At 40.5% G+C, this 21,969-nt stretch overlaps 1 protein-coding gene across 1 annotated transcript; it reads left to right on the forward strand.

Moving 5' to 3' along the window:
* The first annotated feature begins 1,688 nt into the window (after positions 1-1,688).
* PLEK (pleckstrin) lies at positions 1,689-15,901 on the forward strand. The gene is made up of 9 exons (XM_059840977.1): positions 1,689-1,840; positions 2,383-2,538; positions 7,564-7,745; positions 9,066-9,157; positions 9,958-10,142; positions 11,390-11,494; positions 13,132-13,215; positions 13,860-13,929; positions 14,774-15,901. Exons 1-9 carry the CDS (start codon positions 1,793-1,795, stop codon positions 14,911-14,913), a joined length of 1,062 nt encoding a protein of 353 aa, XP_059696960.1. The 5' UTR covers positions 1,689-1,792; the 3' UTR covers positions 14,914-15,901.
* Positions 15,902-21,969: the final 6,068 nt, after the last annotated feature.

Raw genomic sequence — 21,969 nt, forward strand, 5'->3', positions numbered from 1 at the left:
TAACTCAGAAATCCCATTAGATTATCTCTGCTCCAGGAATCCAGAGCATCTTCAGTTCATTCCAAGTCCTAGACCTGGTGGGCAAATTTTCTATTGTAAATGTTGGACAAGGTTTTTGATAACTTTTCAGTGGTAATTTTTTACTTTTAGTTCCAAGGACCATGAAGTTTTATTAGGTCTGTTTGAGATTCTGTCTCTAATAATTTTAAAATCTAATTGTTGAATTCAAGTATGCTTCACAGCTAGAGAATACATGGAGTCTTTAATTTGCAAACTGATGCATGATTGGGTTCATCAGCAGCTAGTGCCTCTAATAGCAGTAAGATCCTTACAACAGTATGACTTACATGAACAAAGGAGCAATGTACTGGGACTGCAGGTTTTAGAAACCCCAAACAATATAGTGATAGATTAAATCATCATAAAATGGTATGCTTTGGACAGAATGCACCATGACATAACCAGAATGTTTCAGGTTAAAATGTTTAACCTGAAACAGGTGTACAGACAGGTGCTCTGCCTGCACAGAGACTGGATGTGTCATTTGAGCAGCAACTCATTTAGAATGACCTGGAAAAGGAAAATCTCAATTCAGACATTGAGGAAAAACACCCAGCAACTGGGATAGTAAAGCATTGATACAGATACCAAGGAAGGAGTGGAGTCCCATTTGTGAGAATACCACTAAATAGGCATCAGTGAGGAATGTCTAGGAAAGGTCTCTGAGGGCTCTGCTAACCCTCTGGTCCCCTATCAGAGACTTGTGAGTAAGACTTCCTTCAGAGTAAAGTCTGAGACAGAGAGTCATATGGAGAACAGGAATTTCTGTCTGTGAAAAAAGTCCCTGTTTAGGAATCTTTAGCTTGGCAGTGGTGACAGATGGAATCACCCTGGGCTCAATCAACATTTATCTGAATGAGGTTAGCTGCAAAAGTGACCTGGAATCTTGTGCTTGGAAGAACACAAGAGGCTGCTTCAAGATACCATGAAGCAGCCTCTTACTGCTTCCCATATACACCCACTGTCTTCTATATGGGGAAGAGGGATTGTGACTCTGGTATTTATAAAAACCTATGGGTTTGCCTTGTCTTTTCCCAAAGAAAGCCAAACAAGCTCTGCAGCAAGTAAAAGATGACTGTAGAAAGCATTTTGTGGTCAGTGCTTTAGGTAATGCACAGGTCTAATCCATTTGTGCCTATTTGACAGCGGACGTCTTTGGGAGGCCTCAGCATCAAAATTCAAATCCTGAGCAAGTCTGATAAACAAATTTCTTATGTCAGCAGAGGGCGCATCCTCATTAACCAAGTGAGGGTCCTCCACCTTCCTACCAGACCCCACAAACTTGCCCTCACGGAGCCAGGTTTGGAAGGCAGGGTGAAGTGAAAGCATTGATGCATTGAAAACCTGTCTCAGAAATCATTTGGCACACACCAGGCAGCAGCAGCACCATGCCCTGTGTGTTTTGGTAGAGCTCATGTATTTGCAGAGCAGGCCCAGTTTCTTGTGACTGAGCACTGAAGTGCTTATTTAACTTCCCAGGACTCTGTCATCGAGGCTGCCTGTATTTGAGAGGATGGAGTGTTTTGTCAGGCTGTTGTCTGTGCTGTCAGAGACATGTATTTCTGCATTTCCCTATCTCTCACTCTCTAAGAGGAAATGGGCTTGTGATTAGCATTGAGAGGAACTTGTGAAATGACACAGTTGTACTGTAAAAACACCATCCCACAGACTTTGCTGCCAGAGGAACTCGACAGCCAGCGCTGACAGAGCTGAGAGCAGGATTGTTCAAGCCATGGAGCGAGAGCCAATGCGCATAAGGGAGGGGTACTTGGTTAAGAAGGTAAGTGGGGTAGTTTTGGATTGAGTGGAAGAGAAGACTAACTCTGGGAAGGTGTCGGGAAACATACTGTGGAATCTTGGCAAAGAGGCAACAGGAAATAGCCACAGTCTACTCAGTTGCACTTAATTGAGTTAAACATCAAGGAAGAATAGTGAGATTAAAGAGGTCATGTCACCTTGGCCTCAAGACAGTGTGTGGGGCCACAGGCATATCCAGTCTTTGGGAAGGTGTTTGCCACTCCGCAGCAACCTCTGCTTCAGAGTCTTTTGTAGTACAGTCCATAGGACAAAGCCTTTGCTTTTATTTAAATCCACAGTGGCTTCCACTGGCAGAGCAACTACAAGGGGAAATATATGGTGGCCAGAAAAATAACAACAATATTTAACTGCATAGTAGGATGGGTGAGGTTGTGGCATGTTCCCTTTGAAACACAAACTGTAGTTATTTTAGCATCAATCATACACTCCCTGGAAGCTCATATCTTCCTTGGGTATCACATGAAGAGTGCTTCATTGAACATGATTTGTGATTTATTGATGCAGGGCAGCATGTTTAATACCTGGAAGCCAATGTGGGTTGTGCTCTTAGAAGATGGAATTGAATTCTACAAGCGGAAGGCTGATAACAGTCCCAAAGGGATGATCCCACTAAAAGAAAGCTCTATTCACAGCCCATGCCAAGATTTTGGCAAAAGAATGGTATGTACTTTTTTTATAAAAGAATTGACAGTATACTTCTGGAAGCACTGAAAAGGCAAAAGGGTGATGGTTGCAAATTCCTGGCACTCATCCTAGCGGAGATTCTCACTTGCCTTAGGAGGTCACAAGCAGGCTTGGAATTGTGCACTATTTGAATTCAGGACACTTCAAGAGGAATAATTCAGAAAGCACTTGGGGTTTGGTTGGTTGGTTTTTATTAAACTTCTGAATTTCTCAGAGAGCAGAACTAAATTTAATTGGTGTGAGGAGTTTTTGCAGCTGAATGGCAACAACTCTTGAATTAAATGTAAATCTAAGTGCCACAGAAAAATGGTAGTGGGACAATATTTTGTGAGCAGGAGAAACATTTATTTTTTGTCAAGGAACAGCTGGCTTGCTCAGACAGGAAGGAGATAAATGCTGTGACACACATATTTTGTTACAGGGTTCCTGAAAAATAGTTGGTAAAACAGGATTTCTCATATGGGCAAAGAATCATATCATTAGTAATTTATTATTTTGTCAACTCAGTTTAATCAAATAGACATGACATCCCCATGAATTCCTCTGACAAAGGGGTCCCCCAGAATCTGGAACATTATTCCACCATAGTTTAAAGAAATTTACCACAGGGATACCTGACTAAAGATAAAAGTCTCTGTGAGAGTACTAGAAAAATAGAAAGTGTGAGACATGGCTGAGATGGTGAACTTTACTTTTTCATATGAGTAAAGTGAGGTTTGGTAGCAAGTGGAATCAGGATCCCTTGTGTCAGATTTGGACCTGCTGGCTTTGCTTTTTCCTTCTTTTCTTTCTTCTGCTTTCTTTCTTTCCTGTTTTATTGGGGGGGGGGGGCGCGGGGGGCGGGGAGGGTGGTGTTGGGTTTTTTTTGTTGTTGTTGCAGAACCCATATTTATATGAAAAAAAACACACCCTGATTCTTACTATGTCTTTTTAGACTTACAATCTGTCAAGAGAAAGGGCTTGTTAACTTCCAAGCTATCTTTGAGACAGTATAGAAAAAGGATGGGGCAGAGAATAAAGATTGCTGTTAATCCTGTGCTGATTATCTTATTAACAAGCCTCAGCACAACACTCCTTACTCTATACATGAGGTATGAAGGGTATTATGCAAGAGTATCATGGACCTAGATTATAATGATAGAAATAAAGTTTTTCTCACAAAGCATTCTTCTCCAAACAGTTTTGTGTTGAGTTTTGGCTTTTTCCTTTAACTCTCAGAAAGGCACTGCCATCAACATTGTTTCACAATAGTTGCTTGAAAATGTCAGTAACATATTTACAATAAAGGAAAAATAATTCACCAGCATATGTGCATTCAACAAAGTAGGCACAGAGGTCTGAAGTATCTGATGTCTGCTGAAGGCAGAGTGAGAGAGATCCTCACCTGCCCAAAGGCATCCTTTGGGATTCACCAGTCTCCAGAAGATGCATTGTATCTTTATGGAAGGGTGACAGTAATTCCTTTGGCTGCACTGGTTTTTCTGTTATGCTTCATTTTACATTGGGTGTTTACATAATAAGCTTTACATTATGTTTCATTTTAGTTCTTGGGGTCTTTTCTGAGGGACAATAAAGACAAAGAGAGACCCAGGGGTTGGGGCACCCAAAATAGCTTTCCATAAATGAGATTTGCTGCAGAGTTTGCTGAAGTCGGTGGAAACAATCCAAATTACTTCAGCAGGTATTGGAGCAGATCCTTCATATTGAGGTGGTGAGATTGTTCTGCAAGTCCATAAACCAGTAGCCCTGGAGATAGATTTTCTCTGAAAATTTCAACTAGCCAAAAATTGAACACGTTAATTAATATGAACAAAGCTATCACCAGGATTGTTCTTACAAGTACTGCTCAATATTATTACATCTAACTTCCTACATGTATTCTTTGAAAACGAAGTATCTTTATTTTTACATCTTTCATTTTACAGCTTTACTGTACTGCTGAATTCAATGTTTCTGCATTCTGTTCTGGCTTCTCACTAGTTACAGGTCAAAGCATACAGTTATTCCTCTTATGAGAATTACTCTGGTTCTTAAGTTTATATGGCTAGGAATGAAAGTATATTTTTAGGACAGGAATTCTGTATGGTGAATAGTGGGATAATTCTCATTGGGTCAGTTTTAAGGATAGTTTCATCTGTCTGGGCCCAGTTTGGAACAGGGACTATTGGGCCACAAACAAAATTCCATATTTCTCTGGTTAAATTTTTGAATCAGCATGTGTGTCTGCACCAGGACTTCATTTGAAAGCTCAGAGTACATCACCAACATGCTTTGTTTACTACATTAGTTGCAATTTGCAGGTGCTGAGGGGAAAAGAACCAATCTTGGATTTGTTAAGCACAGATAAAGCCTGTTCAGAAGGGGCTGCAACTGCATATTTTGAGATTATATTTCAAAATGCATTCACCACTGTCTGCTGTCCTTGATTTAAAATTTTATCATTGTTTAATGTAACATAAATTCTCATATTATTCAGCTTTTTCCATTTTCCCCATGGTTTTCTTGAGGACAGCATTATCCTGTTTGGTTGCTCAGTTAAATTCATCTCTCTCTATTTAAATATGTAAAATGTTGGTATTTAGTTTAGTCTAATCATCTAATTTTCTCAAAAACACAACCAGGTATACATCATCAGAGGGAGGCTTGGTCATATCTAGGATTGGAGAATCAACCTCTTTACCAATTTCAGAGGAAGCCTGGAAGTCTATCTAACTTACTGGCTTAACTTTGTAAATGCTAAGAAGAAATGGCTTTGCCAGTCTTTTCTGTGTGCTGGAAATGAAAACTCTTCTTAGCATTTCACTCTAGGTTGCTTCTCAGCTCTTTGAGAAGGCCATTTTTTTCCTTTGGTAATAAATCTCATCAATGCTTTGGTATTTCATTCTATTAATCTGGGGTGTTAGCTTGACTGTTGAATATTGGGATTTGGATAGATCTGTCTGTTTGCTTTAGTCATACACTGTGCATTAATTTTCAGTATGTCTTTCCTGCATAACAGAAAAGGTGAGTATTGCTGGAAATATGAACAGTATCAGATAAGAGAAGGCTACTTTTCTATCTGAGATGGACTTTGAGGACTTGTTGCTTTATAAGTTTGAAATGTATCTTCCATGAAATTCAGCTGGACTTCTGCACAATTTCAGGGTGTCAGATTTTTTCCTGTTAGCCATAGTTTGGAAAATGCTTGTGAGGGATGTTCAGAAATGTATCTTTTACAAACGTGGACTTCAGCAGACTCATTCAGAGTGCTGATTTCACTAATGTAAATTTGCTGTTCTTTGACAGTAGCCTTTGCTTTCCTTGCCCTAATCAAGTCGTGCTGTTGGCTTGTGGCTTAGCTTGGCATTTTTAGACAACTGCTTAGTCAGAACCTGTGATATTTATTATAACACGACTACAGAACAAATTAGTGTCACTCAAGGGGAGCTATATTTTAGAGGAAGTGGAAACCAGAATAATTAGATCCAGATTTTCCATCCAGATCATCACTGGATGGAAATGAGTTCAAACAGTGTGAACTTATGTTGGATGGTTTTAGGGTTTGTTTTTTTGTTTTGGTTTGGGGTTTTTTTCAGGTTATTGTTATTTTTTCTGTTTACAACTACCTCTAGGTGATCTATTCTCATTTTTTTGGAAATATAGTCTTTTCATTGTTGCTAGTGTGTTTGGATAGGTGATCCTAAGGCGTAGCCAAGGGTTGGATGTGTCATCTCCCTACCAAGCCATTAAAGGTTTACTAGGCTGCAAATATACTCAAATACTCTCTAGCATATGACTTTTTCTTCCCTTGTGACTCAGTAGCTGAATATGATGTGAGGTATTTTTCCTTCTTCAGACTGCTCACGTGTCTCTAAACATTAAAAAAAATTTACATCCATTGTAAGCCGGCAGGGGGTGGGTGCTTCTTATGCCTTAGGATTTTAACCTCTACATTTTTCAAATCCTGTACTGCTTTAGTGTACAACTCTAAAACTCCATATAGAGTGTCAGCTACTGTCTTCACATTTTGGTCAGACAAAATGATTCTCTAGGCCTGAAGCTCAAGGACACCTCACTGTTCCAGGCCCTGAATATATAAACAAAAGTGAGTTGGGGGGAAGAAACTGGGGGTACATGACTTCATTACCTGAAGCTGTAATGGGAATATGAACCCCTGATATGTAAATGGCCCAAAATTAATCTGTCTGAAAAACTTGTGACCGTTGTCCATCTTGGGTGGAACCCCTTGGAGGCTTCTGACTGCCCAAGGTGTACCTATTGAAGGCCTTTAATAAATATCCACTTTTATTCTCTTAATCTTGTCTAGCTTCTGTTCTAGGTAGCTACTCCAAGGAATCACTTCAGCTTTTCAGCTGTGTTGAACTTCCGAGCAAAAGTTAGAATCAGCAGCTGTACTGGTGCCACATACTGTTGCTATTGAGTCAGAAGCAACACAGATAAACAAGTGCCACACTCCATGCATTCACAGAAGACTAAATATTTTATTAAGAAACTCATTCCTTTAATACTCTAGTTCACTACGGGTGGACCTGATTGGTCCTTTAATTAAAACACCGTCACCATTGGCTAATTAAGAGACCACCTTTTTGGTAAACATATCTCCATAACACATTCCACATGTTCACAACACCAGGTGCAGCAAGTTAATATAAGAATTGCTTATAAATATTTTTTTTTTTTTTCTAGCTTCTTACAGCCTTTCCCAGAACAGTGCATGGGAAAGTTGTCTGTTTCTCTTTGCGACTAGAGAGCTGCTTCCACAGCACACCTTGGATGTGCTGATGATGTCAGGATCAGTGATGGTGAAGTAACAAAAGGATTCAGTTATGTGCAGTGCTTGTTCATGGTTTTCTTTAGAGTTTCTATCATTTTACTGTGTCTCTAAGGCACTTTCTATAGTCCTTAGGCATAGGTAGGCTGTATGTTGTGGTATCTTAATTGTGCCCAACTGGCTACACCAAAACAACTTTTAAAAACACCCCCTGTAATTTATTATTCCAGTTTGTCTTCAAGCTTACAGTGGCCAAGCAGCAGGACCACTTTTTTCAAGCTGCCTACCTGGAGGAGAGAGATGCCTGGGTGCGGGATATCAAGAAAGCAATTCATCGCATAGATGGAGGCCAAAGATTTGCCAGAAAATCCACAAGAAAGTCCATCAGATTGCCTGAAACAATCAATCTGAGGTTTGTTCTCATGGCTCTGCTCTCTCATTTACTTCCATCTGCAGTCAGTGTGTCAGATATGTAACCTTAGTCAGGAAGAACAATGAGCCTGTCTGTCCAGGGATTCTCTCACAACCCTTTCTGCCTGACTAAAAATTTCAGTTTGTACAATGTGTCAGAAATGAGCTGGCAATCAGAACTGGGAAGATCTTTTTGAATATACTATAATTTACCAAAACATGCTTTTTTTTATCAAATATTTTTTGCTGATAAAGAGATTCCTGGGCATAATGGAGTGCAAGAGGGTGTGCCAGCTAAAGTGTGACTCTTCCAGGAGAAGCATTTTATACAATAAATCATTTATTACTAAAAATATTTTAGACCTTTTGTTTGCTCTCCATCTTCTCTTCTTCTAATGTTAGCCTAGTTTTTGGATGGTGAGGGGGGTGTGGTGCCTGCCAAAGAACAAGAAACTGACAAAGAGAGAAGAAGAGATAAAAGGAAGCATTCTGTTAGTACTTTTCAAAATCAAGGATGACTTGTTTTCTGCCTCTGAGCTGTAAATATCAAGATAAAAATAAGCCTGAAGTGTTCTTATAAGACAATAAAACTGCACAGGGCCAAGATCATCAGAGAGCATGCAGACTTTGGGACAGGGACAGGTTTTCTGCTCGGCCCAGTGTCGCTATCAAACACGAAAGAACCAGACGCACACCGCTGCTCCAAGGTGAAGAACAAAAGAGGAAGTTTATTTTCTGACTCCAACATTTATAGTTTTCTAAAAGTGACAGTGGATTGAAGGGTGACCGTGTCACCTCTCCAATGCCACTGGTAAAACCAACAGTCTATCAAGCCTCTCCTCCTCTATAAAGGAATGCAAAACAATGTGTTATCTCCAGACAGTGTGTGATAAAGTTCTCCACAAGGAGGTAAACATCAGAAGACTTAGAAAATCCTAGAAAATCAGGGTGACAGCCCAGGACTTTTGGGTAATACAGAGCACAGCAGCGAACCCTCCTGCTGAGGCTGTGGGGCCCTGTGAAGGTGCCTCAGCAGTGGGTGTTCCTCTCTTCATGCTATAGTCACCATAAGTAGTTGCATTCTCAAAATAGGGAGATGTGGTGAGCCCTTTGTGCACTCTGCCCTGTGCTCCCACAGCTGTGAAGTAATGTAGTGAGACCTCCAGGCTTTGCAACTTGAATTTTTCAGGAGATGCAAGAGATGAAACTAAGCTATTTTACAGCTCTGCAGAGAGCTGAACATGATGACAATGACATTGTTGTACAAACTGGCAAAACCTTTTTATTTGCTAATAGTTTTTGTGCTACTTTTTATGCACAGTGCTTTGTACCTCTCAATGAAAGATCCTGAAAAGGGAATCAAGGAGTTGAAGCTGGAAAAAGATAAAAGAGTGTTTAATCACTGCTTTACAGGTAAGGAGCTCCTGTCCCTCTATACAATAAAGGGAGCACAGAAAAACTAGAGGTGACACAGCTCTAAGCTCTGTAGAGGATAGAGAAGTTTGATTTTTTTCTTGACTAACCCAGGAGATGCTCAAAGGATATATCTTGGGAAAGTGCTCAGTTATGGCCATGGTAAACAAAGGAGAAGAATGAAATTTTACTTGTGTCAGAAAGATTAAAGTAATCTTTTGAGTAGATTGTAGTGTGAAACACTTCTATACAGAAGAATTTTTCCATTCTGGGTTTTTCATCACCAAATGGTGTCCCATTGTAATTCCTGTTTCTCTCAAAGTCAAATCTGTATTTGTGCTCAAAACCACATAGATGTAGCACTTGAGGACATTGCTTAGGAGGGGACATGCCAGTGTTGGGTTAATGGTTGGACTGACGATCTTATTGGTATTTTCCAACCCTGGTGATTTCGAACAGCATTACGTTAGAAGCATGGCAGCTTAGATCCAGGCTTGGCTATCCTCTGTACATCCCCAGTCTCTGTCTTTGAGGCTTCCCAGCTCAGCCCTGCATCTCCTCCCAGCTCTCTTCTCCATCAGGAATGGTGTTTGAGAGCTGTCCCAGCCCCTGCCATCAGCTGGAAAGGCTGTACCTCACTGGATGGCCAGGAACCTCCCTAGATTAACTCCCCATATTGTTACTAAGAACATTTTTCAGGAGATTGATGAATACATGGAATAGGCTTGTTTCCTGTGTACTTTTAGGCTTTTTCATGTCTCTCTTGGTTTGTGGCTAATATTTTGTTCCTTTGTAACTAGGCACCTGTGTGATTGACTGGCTGGTGTCCAGCAGCTCCATCCGAAATCGCAAAGAAGGTCTCCTGCTTGCCTCTTCCCTCTTGAATGAAGGCTACCTACAGCCTGCTGGGGACACGTCCAAGGCAGCTGCAGAGGGACTGTCAGACACCCCCTTCCTGGATCTCAGTGACGCCTACTATTACTTTGTGAGCATTGTATTGTGTTTTTTTACTGTCTCACTTACTGATGCTCTGCTTTTCTCATGCTTCTTTTTGGAGTTCTTAAATCCTGGAGGAAAGATTGTACAGAAGTGGAGACATCTGTCTTAAATTGTCTTTTTCCTGTGATGCTCAGAATGAGCCTGCTCACTTTAATAGTTGTAACCAGGACAGATTTTTTTTTTTTTTCCTGGCACCTTATAAGTGTGAATTGAGTGCTGAGACTAAGTGTGGGAAATGAATTTGCAGAGAATTCTCAAAGTATAATAGAAGGCTCCCATAGTACGCACCTTTAAGCTGGGTTCTTTTTAACTTAGAGTTTGTTCCTGGTAATTGTACTAGTGACCAGAATTTAACCATCTGTTTCCCTGTTGATTCAATGGAAGAAAAGAGAGTAAATCATTATCACAGGGCTATCACAGAGTGGCAGAAGCTACAAATCCATTTTTGTGCAGAGCCATCAAATCTGACACAGTGTGAGTGTGCACACACACAGCTTGCCCGTGAGCAAAGAAGTAAAAGTTTTTAATATCCCCCAGTAACCTGTCCTGGGTGTCATACCCAGCCTTCTCCATTTATTACTTCATATTCTGTGGCCTGTTTTGAAGAACTTGAAATATCACAGTCAAATACTGTTTGAAAGATATTTGGCTTATGGACTTATGCTAACAAAATGTATGTCTTCTATAAAGTGAAAACAAGTAAATTGGTATTACAATTCTGTTTATACTTACCACATGGAATCATTTCGCTTCAGCAGAATGACTCTCCCACTACTCATTTGTTTTCCTAAATATATTTGTGCTAGGGAGACTTTACCTGTTAGCAGAGACACTCCTGGTAAAGGCAGCCTTGTGACCTCTTGGGGTGCTTCTTGTAGCAGCCCATGTATGACCTGCTTGCTTTTGGATTATTTTTAGATTGATTCAATGCCAGTGTGGTGTGAGGAGGCCACAGAAAGTCAATGTCTTGACTTGGTATCATAGAAGTGTAGTCCCACCTCCCACTGAAATGTGTTCATGTGGTTTGGAGAGCTCCTCAACTTCACTGGGAGGCTCTTCCAGTAAAAGGTTAGATTATTTAACAATAACCATAACAACAACAACAATGATAATATCTTCTTTGGGGTGGCAAAAAACAGCATGGAGGGAAGTAAAAAGATGCCAGATTGGTACAGCTACAGAAGCATGCAGCAGCTGTGTAACTTCTGTAACATTTCTCTTGTGGTCTTGCAGCCAGACAGTGGATTTTTCTGTGAGGGATATTCCAGTGATGATGATGTGGTCCTAAAAGAAGAATTCAGAGGCACAATTGTCAAACAAGGATGTTTGCTGAAACAGGTCAGTTTTGCCCATGTTCCATCCTGTCACTAGGATGATGTTCCAGGGTGCAAGACTACTCTTTTACAATTAAAAGCTTTAGGTAAGAGAGAAACTACCCTATGGCATCTCCACACTTGGCAGGTTTCTTCTCTGTCTCTCTTGCCTTTGCACAAGGAACACTTGCTGCAGCACAGCAGCACGACTCTGGACAAATATTGCAAGGTTAATTGCTCTAACCACAAAATAAAACAGTTGATAGCTTTAATTAGGAAAGAGTCCTAACACAGAAGATGTGACAAGTCTTTGGTACAATGCAAAACTGAAGTCAGGTAAAAAAGCTGCCACTCCTGTGTCCCTCTGGACACAAAACTGGATTCAGTTGCCAACTTTCATGGATTTATTTCAGCATGCTTGAGCAAAGGAGTTGTTTCAGTCACTAATATTTCATGTGTAAGACAGAAGATAACTGGATACTTTAATTTCCAGCAAAACTTTAATCAATACAGTGAATGTCATGTCTCCAAGGCCATTGCAAGCAGATATCAGTGAGCTGAAGGCAAAATCAGGATTCTTCAATGAATAAAATGGGTCAGGTGGGAGGGACCTGCAACAATCCTCTGGTCAAACCGCCTGACTACTTCAGGGCTGACCAAGGGTTAAAGCACCTTATTAAGTGTTTTGTTGTCCAAAAGCTTCTTACACATTGACAGACATGGTGAATTGATCAGCTCTCTAGGTAGCCTGTTGCAGTGTTTGACCACCCTCTCTCTAAAGAAATGTTTCCTAATATTGAGTCTGAACCTGCACTGTTAAAATAGTCTTTGAGGGGCTAAGAACTTTTTGGTGGTGCTAACAAGTATTTCTCTTTTTTAATCAGTTTAGTTAAAGGAAGAAATTAGACCCATGCCTTGCTGCTCTTTTACTCCCTCACATTCTTACCAACCTAGTTAGTAAGAGCTTCCATGCAAACAGGAGGTGATTGAGAAAGTTGTATTTTGAAATGCCAGAGGAAGTGATTAATGACAATCTTCCACCACTGTTAGTCTGCACTTGGTCACCCTCAGTGAGTTGTGGGTCATTGCCTGGGAGGGTCCCTGCTTCTGCTGAAAATGCTTCCACACCCATCCTTTTCAGTCACAAAAATGGGCCATGAGGCACCTATGTCCATATTTCTGCCTGAGCTTCTCAGCTGAGAGCCCTACAGGATGTTTAAGCCAGATAAGCTTTTTTTTTGTTGTTATCTTTGCAGGGACAGAAAGACTTTCAGCTCATCCTTGCCAAGAATTCAAGGTGCCTTCCTGCAAGGCACTTTGCAGCCATGTTTTCTAGCAAGCAGTTAAACCCAGTTCTTACAGAACTCACGTAAATGTCATTAACTACCAGACTGTGTGGTATGTTTAGGGGAAATTAAAAAAAAAAAAAAAGAGAGAGAAAAAAAGAAAATGAGAGGGAGAGATAAAGCAGAGGATAGCCCAGTTCTTGTGCAAAAGATTGGAATGTAGAAAAGGCAAATTCAAGTCCTACTCCAGTGAGTATTTCCTGTACAGAATATTCAGGTTTTTTCTCCTTTGTGTTTGCCTGTCCTCTCACGTATGGGTAAGATTTGCATGCAAGCCAAGCAGCTCCATGACATTCCTGGTTTTGAATTTTCCTAGGGACATCGGAGGAAGAACTGGAAAGTGAGAAAGTTTGTTTTGAGAGATGATCCTGCATATCTTCACTATTATGATCCGGCTGGAGTAAGAGAGATTCGGTTTATTTCCCTGTTTGTTTTGAATCCAGTGCCCTGTAGAAGTACCTGAATGGAGTATTTGCATGAGAATGTGACAGGGGAGATCAGGCAGGACAGTGGGACTGTTCTTCCATGGCCTAGCCATCCTCTGGAAAAGCAGAGTGAAGGATAGTTTCTGGGGCTGTAAAGTCAGGGTGGCAAGTGCCACCCAGACCTGGGAATAAGTAACGCTGATCTGTATTTTCACCTCTTATTTGTGATTAATTAGAATCAATGTGTACTCTCACTTGATCAAAACAAATTAGGTCCTAAGTGCAAATTAACACAATGCAGTAATTTTGCAGTTTATATTTGAGGTATTTGCCATGCTAGGCTGAGACATGGCATCCTATTTCTTGTGTATTTCTAATGGGACCATTCCCATACTATGTATTCTGCAGATCCTGAATTCTAAATCACAAGAGTTTACCTATTTATTTGTAAGCCTTTCTCTTGCCACACCCCCAACCTTCCATGTCAACACTGACTGAAGATCCTGAGATATACAAAGTAACAAATGGTTTTGTCTCCATTCTGAAAATGTAGCCATATGTTAACATGCTACTGGTTTCAGAAGTGTTGCATTTCATTTTGATTCTGTGTCCTCCCCAGGGAGAAGAACCATTGGGAGCAATTCACTTGAGAGGCTGCGTGGTGACAGCAGTGGAAGATATGCCAGACAGTAAGGAACCATATTGAATGAGCTCTCTAATAAGTTTTTGGAAAAACCCCTCCTTTCAAACCCCTCCTAAAATCACAAGTGTTTTTTATTCCAGAGCAATGTATGTACAATAATTCAGTAATTCTAATAACTGATCTCTCTCTTTCTGTATGAATTACTGGGGAAGGGCACTGTGGTAAAAGCAGCAATAGGCAATCTAGTATATTGCAAGTACTTTGGGGAAGGCTGGTCAAAAGGATGACACAAACCCTGTGTTAGGAGAATTGGCCTTTAGGCAAAGTAAGCTGAGTTTAAACTCTTTAGTTAATGAATTTGGGATGGAAGCTTCACGTTAGAAATGGTTATGCCAAAAAATTGTTACTGTCCACCTTCTCTTCCTTCCCAAAGCTAGAAGTTGTGGGAACAGAAACAGTGTTGCTGAAAGGACCAAGAAACATTAATTTCATGCATTCTCCTCTCCACATGAGAGGCTGGCTATCATATCCAGCAAGGGATTTTGTTGGCATCTCAGAAAAGAAATGGATATGACATAAACTCAAATATCTTATTTCTGTAGCTGGCAAGGCATGGGATGGTTTGGGGAATATGATCTGTGTGCAGGATTGCAGATCCCTCCATGATTTGAGACCAACAAACCAGTGACTCCTGAAGGTGAAACGTGCAGAATTCATGAGTGGTTTTGCTGAGAGAGAGAGACTCATCTCTTGGACCCAATGTTTGTGAAGGCCTGATCAGGCTCAGCTGTAAAAAGAAAGGAGATCTCCTTACATTGTGTAAAGGAGGAAATATTGAAAGTACAAGACTTTTTTCTCTCATAGCTGACTTCCTTATTTTTTCCCTGTAGCCAAGAAGCATGATGCTGACAACATCCTCTTTGAAATCATCACAGCAAATGAAATCCACTATTACTTGCAAGCAGCCTCATCCACAGAGCGTACAGAATGGATCAAAGCAATCCAGTCAGTTTCTAGGACTGGTAAATGAAGATGACAACAAGACAGACAAATTAAATTAGTTACTCAAAGCAGAATTTAGCATTTCCCTAAGAGAAAGCAGTATCATCCCAAAGGGCTTGTATGTTGGAATTGAGGACTGGGTAGAAGTTTCAATTTTATAGTGGACACTAACAAACTAACATTTTTCCACTTGTGTTATGGTAATATTTTACTAAATTATAGCATAGAATATGCCATATTAGTGTGTTGCTTAGTGTAATCAGTTGACTTTGACAAGGTTGTACCTGTTGCCACAGCTGATAGTGGGAACGTCACCACTAACAGGGAACACAGTCATGTCACTGACAGAAAGTACCTCAATTAATCACTCTCTTCAGCCTGTGATGTGTTTCAGGATTTTCATGTATTTCAGTCTTCTCCAGGCAATTTTTACACTTTCTTCTTTACCAGATCTTGTTGCTGCTTGTTCACTTATACAAATAATGCCATAAGATATAAGGAAAAGAAGTCAACTCATTTGGAAACCTGATCCACTCCTTTCCAATCTGTCAGCATTAAGAGAAGGAAGAATGCAGACAGCTATGGAAACGCCACAGTATAACTCCACGGAGTTATACTCTTTGGAACCAAGTGTAACTCCATGACAGCAATATGAGGAAAAGTCTCTTCTCACAGTATTTCAAACACAAAGGAATCTCACTCCAAACTCCATATCACCCAATTTTAAACCTTGCCAAATTTCTCCACAAGAATCTGCCCCGGGACCATTGTTTCCTTTTATTTAGGTCTACAAAGCAGTTGCTGGGTTGTTAGGTACTGCACTCTATTTGAATTAAGAATCTTGCAGGAGAAGGGCAAGGATGCGTGAGTTGGGTACTTGAACTTGATTGAAGTGCTTTTGATAGGTTTTCCTTTTTTAACCTCCAGCAACATACTCAGTCCTTGATTCTGTGCCTTAGCAATATAAGAGAAACCTTGTGCTTGTAACTGAAATAAATATTTTTATTTAATAATCAGTTCACCTGATTAATCCTTGCATTTTTGTCTGACTGTATATCAAAAAAACTTCTAAGTCTTAAAATCTAAGGAGGAGTTGAAAATCAAGTTAATGTCAGACTGTGCATGTAGGCTGTTCCTCGTACAGACTGATGTTTGCGTGAAGGAGTGTCATGGCTTGAGCCTGGTGCAATGCCAGTGCCCCCATGAAAATGCTTCTTCCCTGGTATCTACTGTGAGATGTGATCAGAAACAGAGTAGAGCAGGCTCCAGCTTAAGAATGAAAGAAAAAAAATTTTATTAACCCAGGACTATAAGAGAAACACGCAAAACACAGGATGAAAACCTCCCAAATATCCTCCTCCTCCCCCCACCAGATTTCCAACACATCACAATAAGACAAAACCTTGGATTTTCAATTCAATTACCACCCCTCAGATCACCCACTCTCAGTCCATCACCACCCTTCAGATAATCAATTCTCAATTCCTCGAGAAGAGAGGAGTCCCTCCTGCACCACAGACTTCCCCAGGAAACAGTCGAAACTTCTCGTGATTCCGTCTCACATGTGGCACCGCCTGGAGAACATTTGCCATTGTGACCTCTTCCTTCCATGTCCAGTGCTCTCACCACTGCACATGGACCAGAGCTGCTTCTAGGGTTTTTCCCTTTAAGGATGCTTTGTTCAGTTCCAAAAATAGCACAGTCTCTTTCTCCTTTTGGGACACCTGTCCCCCACCAAATTTCACCCCCTGGGGCCAAGGGGTCTCCTGAACAGAGATCATCTTCCTCTTCTTCTTCTCGGAAGACAGAGGGCATCCATCCTCCTCACCTGTCGTCTCTGTTCATGCACTCCTTCACATCACTGCACTCTCCTGGCTCTGAGCCATTGCCTCCCCCTAGATGCAGTCTCTGTGTCACAGGAACACAAGTGGTTCTGCCCATGGCTATACAAGAAAAGTCCAGCCAAAGGCCACTCCATCATCTTCTCCCACATAGGATTCTTCTGAGCCTCTCTCAAACCTCTTTCACTTGCACCCACTTACACCACACTTGCCCATTTCCTGTTATCCTACTATCCCATCTCCATCTCTCTCCTCATTCAACTCCAGGAGGATCAGCATTTGCAAGGTTTCCATCATCCACAAGAAGGGTTAAAAGTCCCAGGCTCTGCCTGTCCATGAACTCCCACGGCTGGCTGCCCTGCGGCTGGCTGCCCTGCCGGGCACCCCCCTCCCCGCCCTTCTCCTTCATGCTGCCCGCCATCACAGGCACAGGTTATCTCCCTCTCTCTCCCTCCGGGGGGTGGGGGTGGGGGGAAGCCCAAAGCCTCACAGTGCTCCTCCACCCTTCTATCTCGCAGGGGCCTCCTCCCTTCTGTCCCAGGCCAGGCCTACCTCCTCCGGCCGCATTGCTCCCCTCCCCCGCCCAGCTCGGAGCTGGGCAGGGGAGGCCCGCTCTCCTCCACGACTGGAACCCAAGAGAGTTTCCCCCAGGAGTTCACAGCTTTTAACACCCTGTGTTCTCAGAGGCGTATCCATACCCTCAGTGGACAAACCAGATGCCAATATTAAATTCTGAGCACCTACTGGTTTGACCACATCATCCCAAAAACTCACTTCCTCTTAATCAAACCGCGACAAGGAGACTTCAAAATCTTTAAAACTCTGTTCATAGATCTAATAAGGTACCTTAAACTTAAGAATTTTTATTGGGATCTCTTCCATCTAAAAATAAATGCAGAGCTAAAGCTTCTCTCCAACTGTGCTTAATTATACCTGTAGCTGAGCTAATGAGCCTGAAGCCCTGTTGCCTTGCATTTCTTATCCCAAAGAAAACACAGCCTTGCAGGAGCAGCAGGCTGAGACACTGTATCATCATGTCCACTTCAGCTGGCCGGCAGAAATCAGTTTCTGGCAGGCATTTCCTGTCTCTCATGCAAGCTATCAGGATCGTTGCAGTCTGATGTGCCTTCCTTCTGAGGAAGGAAGACTCATGGTAAAAAAAACCCACTTTTTGCTCAGCCTGCTTTCTTGATAATTGCTGCTTGTTGCTGCTTATTTTGCTTTCAGAGCTCACTAACCCAAAAATACCCAAGGGCACAGGAAAAGAGAAAAAAACACCCACACAACCAAATAACAGAAACTTGTCCAGCTTACCAAAGGAGAGAAATGCCAAAATTTAATAAAACTAAACTGTTTTACCAGTACATGATCTTACAATTTTAACTTGTGCCCAGTCCAAGGTATGGCTGTCCACCCATAAATGGCATTTTCTCAGGCAGAGGATGATAGTCAGTGTATTTATGGGAGAGCTCTTATATTTGTACCATCCTGTATTGATGGGGTCTGTAATCTCATGGCTAGTGCTTCAGAAGACACATTTCAAGGGTTTGTAGGTTCCTCTGCTTCTTGGCAGCAGTGAGAAGATCTTGTCGAAAGGGAATTCAGAATTAAAAAGCAGCTACATGTCTATCAGAGATGATAAGGACAGCCCAGTAACTCAGAAGGCATGGAAGAGGCACAGATCATGAATACGGGCACAAAGAAGAGAGAGACAGCTTTGTGCAAGGAACTACTAAACAAAAGGGAGGAAACAGAAGAGCAGACCTACATGTGTCATGCTTCCTCTAACTTTCACCCTCTAACTATTTAAATCACACTTCCACCACACCCTCAGCAATTACTACATTAACGTCGGTTTCTTTTTTACTTATAAGAAAGACCTAGTTTAAAGGACAACAAAGTAAACAAACCATTGTAGATAAGGATTGTATTTATTATCTTCAGTCTGAAAGACTTGTATAATATACTCTTATATAAATATCCTCTTAAGTTCATGTTTGTCTTGCACAACCTGCACTGAGCAATTTTCCCTTCCCTGGAACACTGCCTACGTGCTTACTACAGTCAGAGTCAGATTTTTGGTAATGTTGCCTAACCATGCACTCATAAAAACATCCACAGAGACACAGCGCACCTACTTCCATTTTAAAATGAAGTTTAAAAGAAAATGGTATGAAACAAACCACTGAAAAAAAATACTGAAAAAATAACAACCCCAGCCCAACAAGCTTTTAGCTCGAGTCAGTGATAGTACTTCTTATAATCCAACAAACAACACATATGGATGTAGTTTGGACTTAATATGTCTCTAGCATTTTTTTCAAAGAGCTATTTACTTTCCCTGCCCCACACTTTTCTTCTGAAGGGTAAGGAGATATAACTTTGTTGATAAGTGTAGTTATTTTGGTGTTTTTCTTTGCAGTGTGCTGTCTTTGCTTTTTATTTGAAAGAGCAGTTAACAGAAAGTGTGAAATGTCTACTGAAAAGGTGTTTTAGTAACAGAACAGTTTACTTAGTAATATTTAATCAAAGTTGTTTCATAAAGACAAAAAAACTCATTAAGGCCTCTGAGGTATCTAATGTTTACTGTCAAACCTCTCTTTTAGAAAAGTTTTTATTTTAACTTCTTTTAGCAATATTACCTATAATTCTTCAATGTAGTAGTATCTCTTCTGTTTTGGCTTAGAGTTCACTTTACTACAAACATTAAACACCTATTTTCCCCCCCTAATTTGTTCTCAAATATTTGAGAAGTTATTTTAAGTTCAAACTACTTGCTTCACAGGGCTCTTGATAAGTGCTTTTCACTGTTTGAAGTGTTTCTCCACTTGTTCTGAGTTCACGCTTGGGCAACACTGAAATCCAGAAAAAAATTACCTAAAGAATCTTTTTGGTGGGGGCCAGAAAAATTTAAGTAGGGTGGGACTTTTTGGGGTCGGGGAGTGGGGTGGGAATGGGTTGGGTTTTTTGGTTGTTCTTTTTCAGTTTGTACCTTTTATAACTGTAGGAGACGGTAGGAGGAACTTGAAAAAGGTAATGAGTAGATAAGAGTCCTCTCCAGGTTGTTAGTATTTCTGTGGGTGCCTTAGGTTTGCGTTTTGAAAAGTGTAGGTAATTTTTATTTGTGAGCTGTGATCTTCTCATTGATGTATAGAGATTTTTCTATGCTCAAAGTGAACTCTGACTGAAAACAAAGTTCTTTTGTTGTTACTCATCAGATTTCTTGAAATAGAACTTCTTTATTTGGCTTCAAAAGAAGCTTGGCAGGGGGGTTTTGATTAGAACATAGCACTTCCTGCCTTGCATTTAAAACGAAAACTGTGGCTTTCCATACTTTGTTTCTGGTTCTTGTAGATTGCTTAATATTTTTTTTCTTCCAGTGCAGTAAAAGGGAGACTTAGACTGTATGAAACGTGAATAAAATGCTGTTTTTCATGCTTCATTGGCCTTCCATGTTAAATTTTATGGGCTACATTAAAACTCTTTGCTTTCCTGCATGGACTCTGCCTTTGTTTTAAGATGACAATGTCTTTCCCTCCTTTTCTTCAACTCATTAAAAGATGACTGAGCAGGCAGGAGGAAAATAATTAAAGGGAAATGCTAATAAAACTGATGGAATTTTGCTTCCAGCACTTGAAAGGGAGAGAGATGATGTTAGTATTGTTTAAAATTTGCCTTCAGTATGTTTTTCACCACAATTTTGAATATTAATAAACTGGAGTGCTCAAGGGAGATGAAAAAGACCTGGGGATTGACTAGTTCAATTAAAAAATCCCAAACAACTAGACATCCTAATCTTCCTACATCCTCAAACTCTGATATAAAAAGGACACTGAGAACTCGTAGAGTACTGCCATTAGCCTCTCTCTCTATCAAATATACTAGAACAGCCTATTGCAGACTAATAGGATATCAATTATGTAAATCAGTGTAGGATCAGTCTTTTCATGTACCTGCTTCCTTATCATAAGGAAAAGTCTGAAAATCCTTTCTTAATCACCAAAGTATATCAAAAGAAAATCAAGAAACCATCTCTTTTGTCCTCCATTGCTTCTGTTATATGTGTATGTAGGTACCCTGCTTTTGAAAGCTTAAGTTGCTGTGTTTCCCAAGTACATGATGGTTAAAGTACAGTAACAAAACCAATGCTCACGTGTGAGACATTTTTGAATAATAGGAAAATAGGTTTTTAACACTCTTATGTAGCTTTTTGCTAAAAGGAAATATTTAATGATTCTGGTATACAACTGGTAAAATAAGATTGGTTTGTTAGTTTGGATTTCTCTTAGTATTTTTACTTAAAGAAATGGTTTATTTCCCAAGTTACATCTTCAGTTTTCCCTTTCTTCTCTTCTGCCCTCCCCCATATCCTTCTTCTTATAACTATTTTGACCTAAACATCCTAAAAGCTACCTTGTGTTTCTGCTTTTAGGCATCATAGAGTGGATCTTGGATGAGAAAACATAAATGCCTCGTGTCATTTCAGAATTGCTACAACATACCATGTGTTCTTTAGTCACTTCCTTAAAACAGTAAAAACCTCCTCTCTTCTCCTCACATTTGTGGGCTATACATAGGTATGTAACTCCTTTATGGTTATTGGGTCCCTGTTTGAGCAGATTCCTGGTGTTGTTATCTCGAAGTACACACGTTGATGGGCTGCATGTTAAAATTACTTTAAAGAGCAGTGTAACTTAGTGAAACAAACTGTCTACAGATGAGTGGTGTTCAAAAATAAATGCGCATTAGAAAAGCCAATTTAGTCTGGTCAGCCACAGTGGGTGACTTTTGACATGTTTTTGTCATTGGCTGTGTTGTTAAAGGTCTATATAGTGTACCTGGTGAAACCTAGGTGTTAGGATATCCCACACATATTTGTTCAGTGCTCTTGTTCTTCAGCAATGTGATGGAAAAGTAGTGGAAATTATTGAAAATATTCCTTCAATGGAACAGACAAGTAAAGCTCTTATGGGGTACTGTAACATTTCATTTATTAGTTGCTAGATACTGCTGCTGCTGCAAAAAAAAACAAACTCTGTCTTTCTTAACTTTTCGTTTTTCCCATATAGGATTAAAGGCTTAAGGTGGCTGGTTTGTTTGGTTGAAGTTTTCTCTCTGTTTCCAGCTTGCTCAACCTATACCTTCAGTTCAAGTCTTCAGGCTGAATATTCCAATAGGCAATTGACAGCATATTTTGGTTTTGGCATTCTGAGACCATGGAAATGTTTAAAAACAGTATTTGG

Source organism: Haemorhous mexicanus, chromosome 3 (genome assembly GCF_027477595.1).
Source record: "Haemorhous mexicanus isolate bHaeMex1 chromosome 3, bHaeMex1.pri, whole genome shotgun sequence".
NCBI classification, from domain to species: domain Eukaryota; kingdom Metazoa; phylum Chordata; class Aves; order Passeriformes; family Fringillidae; genus Haemorhous; species Haemorhous mexicanus.

Excerpts from the sequence above, each read along its gene's own strand:
- PLEK (XM_059840977.1), top strand. The coding sequence starts at position 1,793 with ATGGAGCGAGAGCCAATGCGCATAAGGGAGGGGTACTTGGTTAAGAAG. Across the intron at positions 11,495-13,131 it reads AAGGATGTTTGCTGAAACAG|GGACATCGGAGGAAGAACTG; the intron begins GTCAGTTTTGCC and ends GAATTTTCCTAG. Across the intron at positions 13,216-13,859 it reads ACTATTATGATCCGGCTGGA|GGAGAAGAACCATTGGGAGC; the intron begins GTAAGAGAGATT and ends TGTCCTCCCCAG.